Source organism: Panthera onca, chromosome A3, assembly GCF_046562875.1.
Source record: "Panthera onca isolate mPanOnc1 chromosome A3, mPanOnc1 haplotype 2, whole genome shotgun sequence".
NCBI lineage: Eukaryota > Metazoa > Chordata > Mammalia > Carnivora > Felidae > Panthera > Panthera onca.
The window spans coordinates 31,300,863-31,314,385 of record NC_138341.1 but is presented as its reverse complement, the minus strand read 5'-3'; the positions used below and the strand labels follow the sequence as shown (position 1 = coordinate 31,314,385).

Sequence of the window (13,523 nt, the reverse complement as noted above, 5' to 3'; positions counted from 1 at the left end):
ATACTTTCTATGGAGGGAGTGATATAAGGCACAAATGTAAACAAATGAAAAAGGGTTATTTTAGATATTGAAAAGGACTATGGAAAAAAAACCCACAAAACCTGTTTTGTTAAAGTGATGTGGAAGGGTCTGTAGACTGAATGGTCAAGGAAGGCCACACTTACGAGAACATTTGAGCTGAGACCTAGATGATGGAAGATAAAGCCACATGAGTTTCTAGGGACAGAACATTCCAGACAGGGGAGAACACAGGACAAAGATTCTAAGGTGGGAAACAGGTTTGACCTGTTCAAGGAACAGAAAGAGGTCCCAATTGCGAGGGCCAGATCACATAGGACTGTGGAGGTCATGGTCAGGACCTTCAGAGTTTTGTTTTTTTCTGTATATTTTCTGGTTACAGTGGGAAGCTAATTGAGGGTTTTAAACAGAGGATTGGCAGTCTAGAGGGGGAGACCTATAATAAATAAGCATTTACATAAATATTCAAATGATGGGTAGATTCAGATTAGGGGAGTATAGGAGGACTAAACTTGATTAGGAACCTTAGGAAAGATATTCCTGAGGAAATGACGTTTAGGAAATGACGTTTAAACGGAGGCTTAAGGAATAAGCATGAGTTGATTAGGGCAACAACGTGGAAAAGAATATTCCAGACAAAGGAATATCCTCAGTGAAATATGAGTCTAGAAGGAGCTTTAGTAGCATAAGAATCTGAAAAAAGGCTAGCTTGTCTATTTGTAGTTTACACAGGCAAGAGTAGCACCAAATGTATTTGGGGCAGGAGAGATTTGGCAGTGAGTACAGGATTTTATAAGGTATGTGTAGGATTTTAGTTGTTAATGCTCTGTAACAGTGATTTTAAGGAGAGTAATTTAATAACAGTCACATTTATCTATATTATTTTGTCACTACTCTGTGGAATTTAGATTGGTTTAAAATTTTTTTTTTAACATTTTATTTATTTTTGAGACAGGGAGAGACAGAGCATGAACAGGGGAGAGTCAGAGAGAGGGAGACACAGAATCTGAAACAGGCTCCAGGCTCTGAGCTGTCAGCACAGAGCCCGATGCGGGGCTCGAACTCACCGACCGCGAGATCATGACCTGAGCCGAAGTCGGCCGCTTAACCGACTGAGCCACCCAGGCGCCCCTAGATTGGTTTAAAGGAGGGAGCAAAAAGGGAGACCAGTTAGGTACCATTCTGTATTTGTATACCACTGAAACTGGAAGTGATAATACTGTCTTTAATTAAATATTGATTGCTTTTACTTCCAATGATTCTCCTTTGAAATTGCTTGCTCTTTATATTGTCACTGTTTGTAGCACATTTTGAAATAGTGTTGCTGCTTTTGCTATGTTCAGTTAAAGGTGCCTTGTGATGGAAGAAAAGGCTCTCATAGTTTTTGCAAATCAAACAAGCTAGATATTTCTTTCTAGGGGAAAAAAGGAGCCGTGAATGTAGATGTATAATCTTTAAGAATAGTGGTTAGTTGGATAAGGTATTCTTGCCGTGTTGGCTACTAATATGCCACTCCTCAGTGGACTGGCTGTCTCCTGGGAGAGAAGGGACTGTCATTGCACTGAACACAGTAGATACTGTATGTCTCCTTAGATTGCAAAGGTCATTTAGTACACAGACTCAAGGGGAGAGTCTCTTAAAAATGTTGGGGTGGGGGAAGATAAGGTCCCTACCAGTGATTTGGCTACATGGGATCAAGCAATTGATAGGAAAGAAAGCCTGACAAGGGATAGAAGTCTCTGAAATCAGCTATTAGGTGTTTTTGTTTGTTTTGTTTTATTAAAAGGACAGAAACCTAAACTTTAGAAACTTGTCTCTGCTGTTGCATATCTTTTTTTAAGTGTTTATTTATTGAGAGAGAGAGAGAGAGAGAGAGAGAGAGAGAGAGAACAGACGACCATGTGTGTGCTCAGGACAGGTTTAGGGGCAGGGAAGGAGGGAGGGAGAGAATCCCAGGCAGGCTCTGTGCTGTCAGTGTGACACAGGCATCTCCTGCTGTTGTGTGTTTTATCGTTATTTCTTCATTACTATTCAGTAAAGATCTGCAAAGATTACCTTGTTTTGGTGTGCTGGGTGAACAAAGGAAGAGTTGATATACCTGTTTTGGGGAGTTAGGTAATTTGAAATGGTGGTTGTGGTCTGTAAGAGCCCAGAGGCAGATGAAACTATAGGATATAACTCTCTACCTCACTGTTCATTTTGTGTTTTCCAACAGAACATCAATCCTGTGCTTTGCTTTAATAAAGGAAGCTGTACTATTAGGTTACTCTTACTAAATTAGGGACTCATTAGCTTTACCATTAGTGTCGGTTTTAGAAACTTCTTAGGACCCTAGCGTAGCCATTTAGGTTTCATAGTGAAAAATGTTTACAATTCATATGTTTTAATCTTTGTAACTTGGAATAATATCCAGGAAATGCCTACCAGGAAAATTGGAATTTGAATTATTAGGTAAAATTGACCCCCCCCCCCCATCCTCCCCTCGCATAGATCCAGTTTCAGTGTGCATACAGTAGCAGAAATTGTTTATAGAATAATGCAGTGCTCAAGAAACAGCTACTGTTCACAATTAGCTGTTTAGACTTAATAGTAGAGGCTATACTTAGTATTGTGCTTATCTGTGTGTATAGTGGGAAATCTTAGCAATATTCTTCGTCCTACTATAGAGGGAGGGAGAAATCCAATATGTACTTGAATATCACTTTTTGCAGATGATCTGTAACAAAGGGGGAGTTACTTGAAGTTTTGGTTTAGTTGTGATCCTTTAGGAGAAGTTTGTAATGCAGGAATTCAAGTAACCTTTTTCTCTTTTTTTTAATTTTAGGTGAGAATCATGAAGATGATGACCTAGTAAACTCTGATGAGGTTATGAAGAAACCATGTCCAGTACAGATTGTTCTTGCTCATGAAGATGACCATAACTTTGAGCTCGATGAAGAAGCTTTGGAGCAGATATTGCTACAGGAACACATACGAGATCTTAACATAGTAGTGGTATCCGTGGCAGGAGCTTTTCGTAAAGGGAAATCATTTCTACTGGACTTCATGCTTAGATATATGTATAACAAGGTGAATAGTGTCTTTTAAATTGAACCCAGTTAAAAACAAAAAACAGCCAACCAACCCTGTTTAAAAATAATAGACAAAAAACAGTAAGAGCTGTGTCTTTCATTTTTCAAAAATCCAGTTCTTGCTAAGACTTCTCAGTGAAGACAGTAATCTAAGTTCGTTTGAGTTCTTGATTCTTCCTCATCTCCATAATTCCATTTTGCGTGCAGTCCATATGGATGCATATGACTGAGCATCTATGTTACAGGCATTGTAGCTCTAACCCAAGCTGTCTGAGTATATTTTAAAGCCTCTGATACGCTGTTCTCTCCCTTTTGGTTATTTCTTCACGCCTCCCCTTTTTTGATCACCTTTACAATAATGGGTGAAGTAGGCTGATAGAGACTTTTGTAGAAGTACACCTGTGCCCTTTCAAATAAGTCAGCTTCAGTGACTATTACATTTTGAGATAAAGTCCGGTTCCTTAGTGTGGCTTCCCTGGTCTTCGATAATCTCTGAGTTTCATATCTTGCTTCTCTGTGTCAGGTGTACTGTAGTTTTTGCAGTTCCTCAGCTGTGTCATGTTACTTCTCAAATGTTGCTATATCCTTGGCTGATCTTTTCATAGGAGGCCTTCCCTGATTTTTTTTTTTTTTTTTTTAAGTAGGGCCACGCCCAGTGTGGGGCTTGAATTCATGACCCTGAGATCAAGAATTGCATGCTCTACGACTGAGCCAGCCAGGTGCCCCGAGGCCTTCTCTGATTTTTAAGACTATATTATGTCCTTCTCCCAACTCTCATGGCACTAGTCATTTGTTTCATTGAAACTACTTTAGTTACTTATTTTTCCTGGCTAGTTTAACTTCTGTCAGGAATGGGTCTTCCTGTCAGGAATGGGTCTTCTCTTGGTTATCATGTCTCCCTCACCTAACATTAACTAGCCTGCTGTAAACACTTATTTTTTGTTTTGATCATTGAATCTCCCTCTGTCCATAAATTTATACTTGATTTATTTTTAATAAATATAAATCAAATTTATATTTGATTCCAAATACTTTTTGATGGTACCAGGCAATTGTTATTTCCCTCCCCTTCCTGACTTTGGAATTTTTCCTCTGAAAAAAAGCAAAAAATAATTTTACTTAAATCAGTGTTTTTCTAACAGTTGAAAGTTGGGCGGAGGGAATGGGAATTTGATAGGGACGAAGAAGGAGGAATTGGAAGTTTGGAGTGGAGCATTTAGAAGAAAGGGCTTTCCTTACATGGCGTTTGACATTCAGAAGCCACGTGAAGATGCTAGAAATAACACTTTGACAGAGTTATGTAATTATCTAAGCTCTTGTCAGGGTGCTCACCTTTATGAGTTCTATATTAATCCGAAACTGGGTGTGTATGCATCTGCCTTAAGGTAAGTAACAGTTGATTTTCCAGGAAGCTTTTCAGTAAATTCTTTTTGTAGGGATCTCTTTAGGCATCATCAGGAATGCCTGAGTATCAGGAATGTAATTCATATTAAATGACACTATTTTACATGTTTAGCAAATTGAGAAAGATACGGTATTTCATCCATTTAGACTTGATTATTTCCCACAGTTTTACATCTGAAATAGAGAAATGAATAGTGGCATATTTTTTTTTAAAGACTGTGCCTTTAAAGATGATATTTGAGGTTCTGACTCCTTAAGCAAGCTTGTATATGTCATATTTATGTGTGTCTGAGCTGTTCCTGCAAGTGTATTTGATTCCAAGTAGGTCACAGACCGAATGTTCAAAGGGGAAAGAAGCTTAGATCATTTGCCTAGCAATGACAGATAGGTTTCACCTCAGGTGCCATTTCTGAATCCATCTCTGATCAATTGGTAGTGGTTGTTCAGAGGAGAGTAGCAGCCCACACACGTGTCATGCGTTTGCAGTTCTTTTCCTGGGGAAGTCGCTGAAGCCACGGGAAGGTTAGGAGGGCCTGAGTGAGGTGACACACCTGGTTAGTGGCTTCTAGGCTGAAATATCTTTATTAATTTTCATTGATATGCTTTCCATAGAGAATTTATGCTATAAATAATTTATTCTGTTAATTGAAAATGGCATTAAACATTGTTGAGTTTCGGGATAACACGCCTCAGCTTACACTGATTTGGTGGTGGGTCATGCTTTTCCTAAGAGAATGAAATTAAAGAAGGAGATAGTTTTGAATTTATTTCATTAACCTATCTGCCTACAAAGGTGGGATGCTAACTGAGGGAGGTAGGAGATGAACATGACTTATATTGACTTCATATGTCCTTTTTATTGACCTGGGTAAGGGTGTAGTTCACTAAAGGAGCTAAATACAAATTTTTTACATATGATTTAGAAAGAGATGACTGTTTTCATTTTAAGTAGTTAGTAATCATAACACAAGAGCACATGAACATGAGCTCTTTTCTGTTGGATACAAACAAAAACTTCAGTAGTTCTTAAAACTAAGACTATTCTGAGATTTTTACCAAATCTTTTTTTTTTAATTTTAATTTTTTTGAGAGACAGCAGGAGCAGGAGAGGGGCAGAGAGAAAGAGAGAGAATCCAAAGCAGGTTCCAAGCTGCTAGCGCAGAGTGCAGAGTGGGGCTCCAACCCACAAACTGTGAGATCATGACCTGAGCTGAAATCAAGAGCCAGATGCTTAGCTGACTGAGCCACCCAAACATTTACCAAACATTTCTAAATTATAGGGGAAAATTCTGACTTTTAGTTCTCCTCATTCTCTTGTGAAGTAAACAGCTTTCTACACAGTTTTCTTTTTTTGAATTGCTACTTATATTTTGAAAATAGGTTGTTTTTAAAGTATAGGAGGAAAGAAATTAGTCTTTTGTAAACTTAAGAGGTGAACTAAACCTTTTTCTAGAATAAAATTCTCTTATGTATGTTGGAGTTAATCAATTCTGTAGTTAGACTCTAACCGTGAAATATAACAGAAGGTGACTAAAATTGCTGATTTACTGGATTCATAATGTAGAAGACCTTTTGAACTTCGAAAGATATCACTTAGGACATTTACTATGAATGCCGTATATGAGAAATACCACAAAAATTCAAGTTGTTAGTGAACCTAACAATTTGTAAGTAGAATATTTATTACTTGTAAAAGTCATTCTTAAAAAGCTATAGATGAAATAATTATAAAAATTTATGTGCAGGGGCGCCTGGGTGGCTCAGTCAGTTAAGCATCCAACTTGGGCTCAGGTCATGATCTCAGGGTTCGTGAGAGTATAAGCCCCTCATCGGGGGCTTGAGATCATGACCTGAGGCGAAGTCAGACACTTCGCTGACTGAGCCACCCAGGCGCGCTAGATAAAGAAAGAGTCTGAATTGTGTACAGAGTTGCTTGTACTTTTATATCATTCTCTTTTTTTTAAATAACTTCATTATAAGAATTTTTAACACATGTAAAAGTAGATAACAGTATAATGAATGCTCATGTATTTACAGTTATCAACTCTCAATCTCATTTCATCTATATGCCAACTCATTCTATACCTTTTATATTGTTGTGAATATGTCCAGATATATCATCTCATTTGTAAATATTTCAGTATGACGGGTTTTTTGGACCTTACAGTAATATTGTACATAAAAATAAATAGTTCCTTAAGTTAGGTATATATAAGGTTAATATATGGGATCAATTTTCCAGTTGACTCAGATATTTTAATTTTTTCATTTTTAACAGTTTGCTTAGAGTCAAGAGCCAACTAAATGAGGTGCACATTGTGATTGGTTGTCTTTAAAGTGTTTCTAATTTTTTTTTTTAGGCTTCCCTCCATCTATTTTTCTTAGCAGTTTATTTGTTGAAGAAACTGACTGTTGGTCTTAGAGAGTTTCCCAGTCTGGATTTGCTGATTTTATCCCATTAGTGTAATTTTTACATGTTCCTTTGTCCTTTGAATTTGCTGTAAATTGTTACTTAAATCTAAGGACCTGATCAGACTCAGGTTTGACTTTTGGGTAAGAACACTTCCAAGATGATGTATTGTTCCATGAGGAAGTGCAGATTATCTTTTTTTTTTTTTAGCTTATTTATTTATATTTGATAAAGTGAGGGAGGGGCAAAGATAGATGGAGAGAGAGAATCCCAGACAGGCTCCTTGCAGTTAGTGCAGAGCCTGATGTGGGACTTATCTCACGAATTTTGAGATCATGACCTGAGCCGAAATCAGGAATCAGGTGTCCCCAGATTATCTTTGACGATAACAGTTTTTGAATCTTTACTGAATCTAGGTATTCTGATTACTGAACATTAAATAGGTATTATTTCCCTCAGTAGTCATATTCCCCCTATGCAGTAGTGTTAGTATTTCAGCCTGATAGTTGAGGAAATGAGGTTCAAAGGAGGTGGCGAGGCTGAGATACAAACCAGGCAATTTGATTCTAAAGCCTTTATTCTTAAAATTACTATGTAAAATGATGTTTGATCCTTTACCTACACTAAACTGTTTTTTTTTTTGGTTTTTTTGTTTTGTTTTTTTTTTGTTAGTGTTTACTTTTCACTGTTTACTTCAGAAGTTGAGATAGCCTGAGAGGAGTGCATGCTTGGTAACTTTTTTGCTGCCCACTGGTATCTATATGCTTAATGAGTAAAGAGTTTTGACTCCATTTATAACATAATTGCTAAAGACATTTTAAGAGAAATTGTAGATGATATTATTATTATTATGATTATTATTTAAAGAGCTGCTTCCAGAGATCAGGAGTAAGAACAGTTTTTAAAGATCATATGTGCTGCTACGTATAATTTGCCAAAAGCACAAATATCTCCAAATTGGCCATATGGGATATTGAACTTGATTTCACCCTTTTTTTTTCCTAAGGCTAACATTGTCTGAGATGTGGGGCTTGTGAGAAATGTGTGAATGCATGAAGGAAAACTTGGTTTGTTTCATGTTCCTTTTTTAAGAAAGAAATGTATTTGGAGGATGAACGGTATTTTTAAAAGGTTCTGCCTAGGGTCATTTTATTCTGTTTTTTTTGTGTGGTATAACTTGCATATAATAATAAAGTGCATAAATCTTAGGATAGCCAGTAAATTTGTGTGTACCTATACTTTTTGTAACCACTGCCACTCAGATCAAGAAGGAGAATACTACCAGCACTCTAGAAGGCTCTCTTATTTCCCCTGCCAAGTATTACTATCTCCAATACTCAGAGTCCACCACCATCCTGATCTACATCACTATAGATTAGTTTGGTCTACCCTTGAGCTTTACATAAATGTAATCATAAAGTATGCGCTCCTGTGTGTGATTTCATTGACTCAACATTGAATCTAAGAGATTTATCCATGTTATTGCATGATCCAGTAATCGTTGTTTGTTAGTGCTGAGTGGTAGGTTATTGGGTGAAGATACCGATTTATTTACTCCTTCTTTTGAAAGACATATGGGTTGTTTGTAATTTTTGTCCATTATGAATAAACCTACCATGAATATTTGTGTGCAAGTCTTGGTGACATAATCACTTATTTCTGTTGGGTATATAACCAGGAGTAGAAATGCTAGGTTCATAAAGCCCATTTCACTGTACTAGGGACTGCCACAATTTTTTTCCAAAGTGGTTTTACCAATTTGCACTTCCTTGAGCAATGTAAGAGACTTAAATTTGTTATACATCTTATGAACAGTATTGTCAGTCTTTTTAACTTTAGCGATTCTGATAGGTATGCATTGTGTTAATTTTAGGTCATCATTGTACTCTATACAGGGTCATGCTTATAAAACTGTTACCATATTTACTGTAGAAACGTAGCTTATTCATTTAATTATTACTTTAACTGCATTCACGTTTGTGAATTTCACTCATTATACGTGAAGCAATGTATGTAACTTATGTAACAAGCTGTGGAAATTTTAAGTGTTATATTATTACTATTTTTGCCTATGCGAGAAGCCAGCCAAATTTGATCAGAATTTTAAGTCAGTAAGGAAAATAAAAATTGGTTCCCTTATTTTTATCCCTGAATGTAAGCTAAGGAGTGAGTATAGAAGTTATGTGGACTGTGGACTACCTTTTTTCCATTAGGTCACTGGCTTTCTTTTCCTCCTAGATTTTGATTTCTGCGTTGAAACTAATCTGTTCTTTCATGTGCAGGTTTAAAATTAGTGTGAGTAATTTCAGTTAGAAAAACTTCAACAAGTGTTACCAAAGCTGGAGGAAGCAGAAGCAGAGGAGTCTACAATATATTGTTCAAAGTCCTTATAGCACTGTCTTAGGAGAGGCTTTCTCGGGTGCGTTCCTGAATCTATTCCCTGAAAATGTTGTGTCATTTGTAGTCTTCCAAACAGCTCTCCAGCTTTAAGCCCCAAATGTATGTACTGCCTGTTTTGTATTTTCATCAAAAATATGATACTATGTCATCACATATGTGGACTTGAGAGAACATAAATTATTTGTTCTAACAGACCTTTTTCCATTCTGAAGTCTTTGTTCCTTTTAAGTTAAAATTTACTATTTCTAAAGTACTTGATTCTATTTAGGTCATCTATTAAAAGATATCATAAGTAATAGATGGTTAACATAAACACTGATTACTCAAACACAGTTTTAAGACATTCAGGGAGTTAAACAGTCTTGTATAATTTAAATTTCTTTTACATTAATGGTCTCTGGTGAAGAAATACGTTTATTTATTTATTTGAGAGAGAGAGAGAGAGAGAGAGAGAGAAAGAGAAAGAACGAGCGAGCATGTACAAGCCAGGGCCGGGCAGCGCAGCGGGTGAGAGAGAGAGGATCCCAGACAGGTTCCATGCCCAGAGCAGAACCTAACATGGGACTCAGTCTCACAACCGGGAGACCGTGACCTGAGCCAAAATCCAAGAGTCGGATGCTTAACTGACTGAGCCACCCAGATGCCCCAAGAAATACTTTCTTAAAGTCATTAACCCCCTGCCTCCCTCCCTTATTCTCCTAGACAGTTTTACTACTTAACTCATGAGTTTTACTTCAAGAATGTTTCGTTCTCACTATTTGAAACATTTTTTTTTCTTACACATTTTTTAAAAAAGATCTAATAGGATGCATTTTCTATAGATACTTTGGATAATGTTCACCATAATCCTTTCATGAAGAAGCAAGTTTAGGGGTGCCTGGGTGGCTTAGTTGAGTGTGTGACTTTGGCTCAGGTCACAGTCTCCTGTTTTGTGAGTTCGAGCCCTGCACCAGGCTCTCCATTGACAGTGCAGAGAGCCTGCTTGGGATTCTCTCTTGCTCCCCTTCCCCCACTTTTGCTTTCTCTCTCTCTCTCTCTCTCTCTCCCTCTCTCTCTCTCTCTCTCTCAAATAAACTTAAAAAAAAAAAAAGAAAGCAAGTTTAGGAGTGCCTGGCTGGCTAAGTTGGTAGAGCATGCTACTTTTGATCTTGGGGTTGTAAGTTCGAGTCCTGCATTGGGTGTAGAGATCACTTAAAAATAAAAAAATCTTAAAAAAAAAAAAAAAGCATACTTAAGCCATAGCGTTTATGACATATTGCACTATAGATGGATATATAGCAGAACCTCCAATGACCTTCCTTTTCCTCCTAGACTTTTGTAGTATTATTGGGTGGATTTTGTATGACTGGGAGTCTTTCTTAAGCTTGTGTACTAAATATATTTGATTTTTTCTTTTTCTTTTAACAGCTTTATTGAGATATAATTGACATACCGTATAATCTATGCACTTAAACCACACAGTTTCATGAGTTTTTAGTATATTCCCAGGGTTGTGCAACCATCGCCACAATCGATTTTAGAACACCTTTTTCCCTTCACAGTGAAAAAAATGAAACCTGTACCCTTTAGCTATCACTTCCCCTTCCACCATCCCCAAACCTTTGGTCTTAAGGAACCACCAGTCTGTTTTTTGTTTTTACAGATTTGCCTATTCTGTGCATACATATAAATGAAATATAATATGTGGTCTTTTGGTGATTGGCTTCTTTCACTTAGCACTTTTATTTATTTATTTAAAAAATTTTTTTTTTTTTTTTTTTAACGTTTATTTATTTTTGAGACAGAGACAGAGCATGAACGGGGGAGGGTCCGAGAGAGGGAGACACAGAATCCGAAACAGGCTCCAGGCTCTGAGCTGTCAGCACAGAGCCCGACGCAGGGCTTGAACTCACGAACTGTGAGATCGTGACCTGAGCTGAAGTCGGACGCTTAACCGACTAGGCCACCCAGGCGCCCCTCACTTAGCACTTTTAAAGGTTTGTGTTGTAGCATTATCATGTTTCATTCCTTTTTAAGACCTGGTAATCTGTTGTATAGATATACCACATTTTATCAGTTAATGGATATTTGGGTTTTCCACCATTTGGCTTACAATGCTATAATTATATGAATATATACTAATATATAATATTTCACTAATTATAATACATTAGTATATAATAATGCATGTTAATGAAATGAGATAAGGATCTAGCTTCAGTTCTCTTATATCTGCTTATCCAGTTGTCCCAGCATTTGTTGGAAAGATTATTCTTTCTCCATTGAATGGTCTTGGCACTTTTGTTGAAAATTAGTTGATCAAACTAATTTCTGGACTCTCAATTTTATTTTTGGGCTCTCAGTTTTATTTCATTGGTCTATATAGGTCTGTTCTTATGCCAGTACCATACTGTCTTGATTACTGTTGCTCTGTAGTAAGTTTGTAGTAAGCTTGTCTATTCTCGGTCCCTTGCAATTCCGTATGATTTTTAGATTTAGCCTGTCAGTTTCTATGGGAGGTTAGCTGGGATTGTTGGTGATTGGGTTGAACATGAAAGATCAACTTGAGGAGTATTGCCATCTTAAGTGTTCCAGTTCATGAACATGGGATGTTTTTCCCTTTATTTAGATCTTTATAGTTTGCAGAGTATGTGTTACTTCTTTTGTTAAATTTATTCCTTTTTTGATGCTTTTACATTTGGAATTGTTTTCTTAATTTCATTTTCAAGATCATTCATTGCAAGCTTAGAGAAATACAGTCGATTTCTTTTATGTTGATCTTGTATCCTGCAACTTTGCTCAATTCCTGCATTAGTTCTGATAGTTTTTTAGTGTATTCTTTAGAGTTTTCTGTATACTAGATCATGTCACCTGTAAATACAGTTTTAGTTTTTCCTTTCCAATCTAAGTACCTCTACTCTCTCTTTGAAGTACCTCTGGCTAACTGTCCTGGTTAGAACCTCCAGTACAATGTTGAGTACAAGTGGTAAGACATCCTTACTCTTTTCTTAATCTTCAGGGAGGAAGCAGTGAGGTTCTCACCATTATGTATGACTTCAGCTGTAGGAGTTTTTTTGAAGTTCCTGTTTATTCGTAGTCTGTTGGGAGGTTTTTTGTTTGCTTGCTTTTGTTTCTTGTTTTTTTTTTTTTTTTATCATGAACGGATGTTGGATTTTGTCAAATGCTTCTTATGTATCTATTGATGAACATGTGATTTTTCTTAGCTTCTTGATATGATTGATTATATTGTTAATGTTTTAAATATCGAGTCCATCTTGCATCCCATGGAATAAGTCCCATTTAGCTGTGGTGATAATTCTTTAATAAATGTTGTTAGATTTAACTAGCTAATGTTTTGTTGAATATTTTTACATATGTGTTCATGGGATATATGGATCTGTAGTTTTCCTTTCTTTTAATGTCCCAGAACTTTTTTACCTTCCCAAACTGAATCTCTGTACCCATGAAACTCCCATTTTTTCCCCTCCCCTTCCATGGACCATTTTCTTCTGTCGCCATGAGTTTAGCTACTCGAGGTACTGCATATGAGTAGAATCATAAGGTATTTGTGATTTTGCGGCTAGCTTACTTTACTTAGCATAATGTCTTCAAAGTCAAGGACATCTTTTAACTAAGTTTTTAAAATTCTTAGGACGTACCTAGGTTAATAGACTTGTCCTTTGTCTGAGCTTGTGACTTGGGTCAGTCATAATGTTATCTATTTGTGTAGCCCTAAAGGGAGGAATTGGACATGGGGGTAGGTAAGATGTGAGACAGTTTTAAACTGTTTTAAGACTCTAATGCTTCTTAATTTGTTCTAGAACTTGCGGAGTATTCTTACATATTTTAAGTGAAAACACTAAATGATGCTTGGTGGTCAGAATGTGTATATTTTTCTATCCACTCATTTGGGTGTTATTAATAACCTACCTCCTAAATGAGGTAGATTTATAAGAGTAAGATTTTCTTTTTCTTTTTTTTTAATTTAAATCCAAGTTAGTTAACATGTAGTATAGTAATGGTTTCTGGAGTAGGATTTAGTGATTCATCACTTACATACAACACCCAGTGCTTATCTCAACAAGTGCCCTCCTTAATGCCCATCCCACATTTAACCCATCCCTCCACCCAACACCTCTCCGGCAACACTCAGTTTGTTCCCTGTATTTAAGAGTCTCATATGGTTTGCCTCCTTCTCTGTTTTTATCTCATTTATGCTTCCCTTCCCCTATATTCATGTT

At 36.7% G+C, this 13,523-nt stretch overlaps 1 protein-coding gene across 3 annotated transcripts in view; it reads left to right on the top strand.

Annotated features, from left to right (window-relative positions):
- Positions 1 to 13,523, top strand: part of ATL2 (atlastin GTPase 2) — a 56,302-nt gene that overhangs the window by 22,022 nt on the left and 20,757 nt on the right. For 2 of the 3 annotated variants that reach the window (XM_078444785.2, XM_078444786.2), the window contains exon 2: positions 2,843 to 3,087. The exons of the other annotated variant lie outside the window; for it this stretch is intronic. In XM_078444785.2, coding sequence (XP_078300911.1) covers positions 2,843 to 3,087 — 245 coding nt within the window. The remainder of the gene's footprint in view (positions 1 to 2,842; positions 3,088 to 13,523) is intronic. 3 annotated transcript variants of the gene reach the window in all.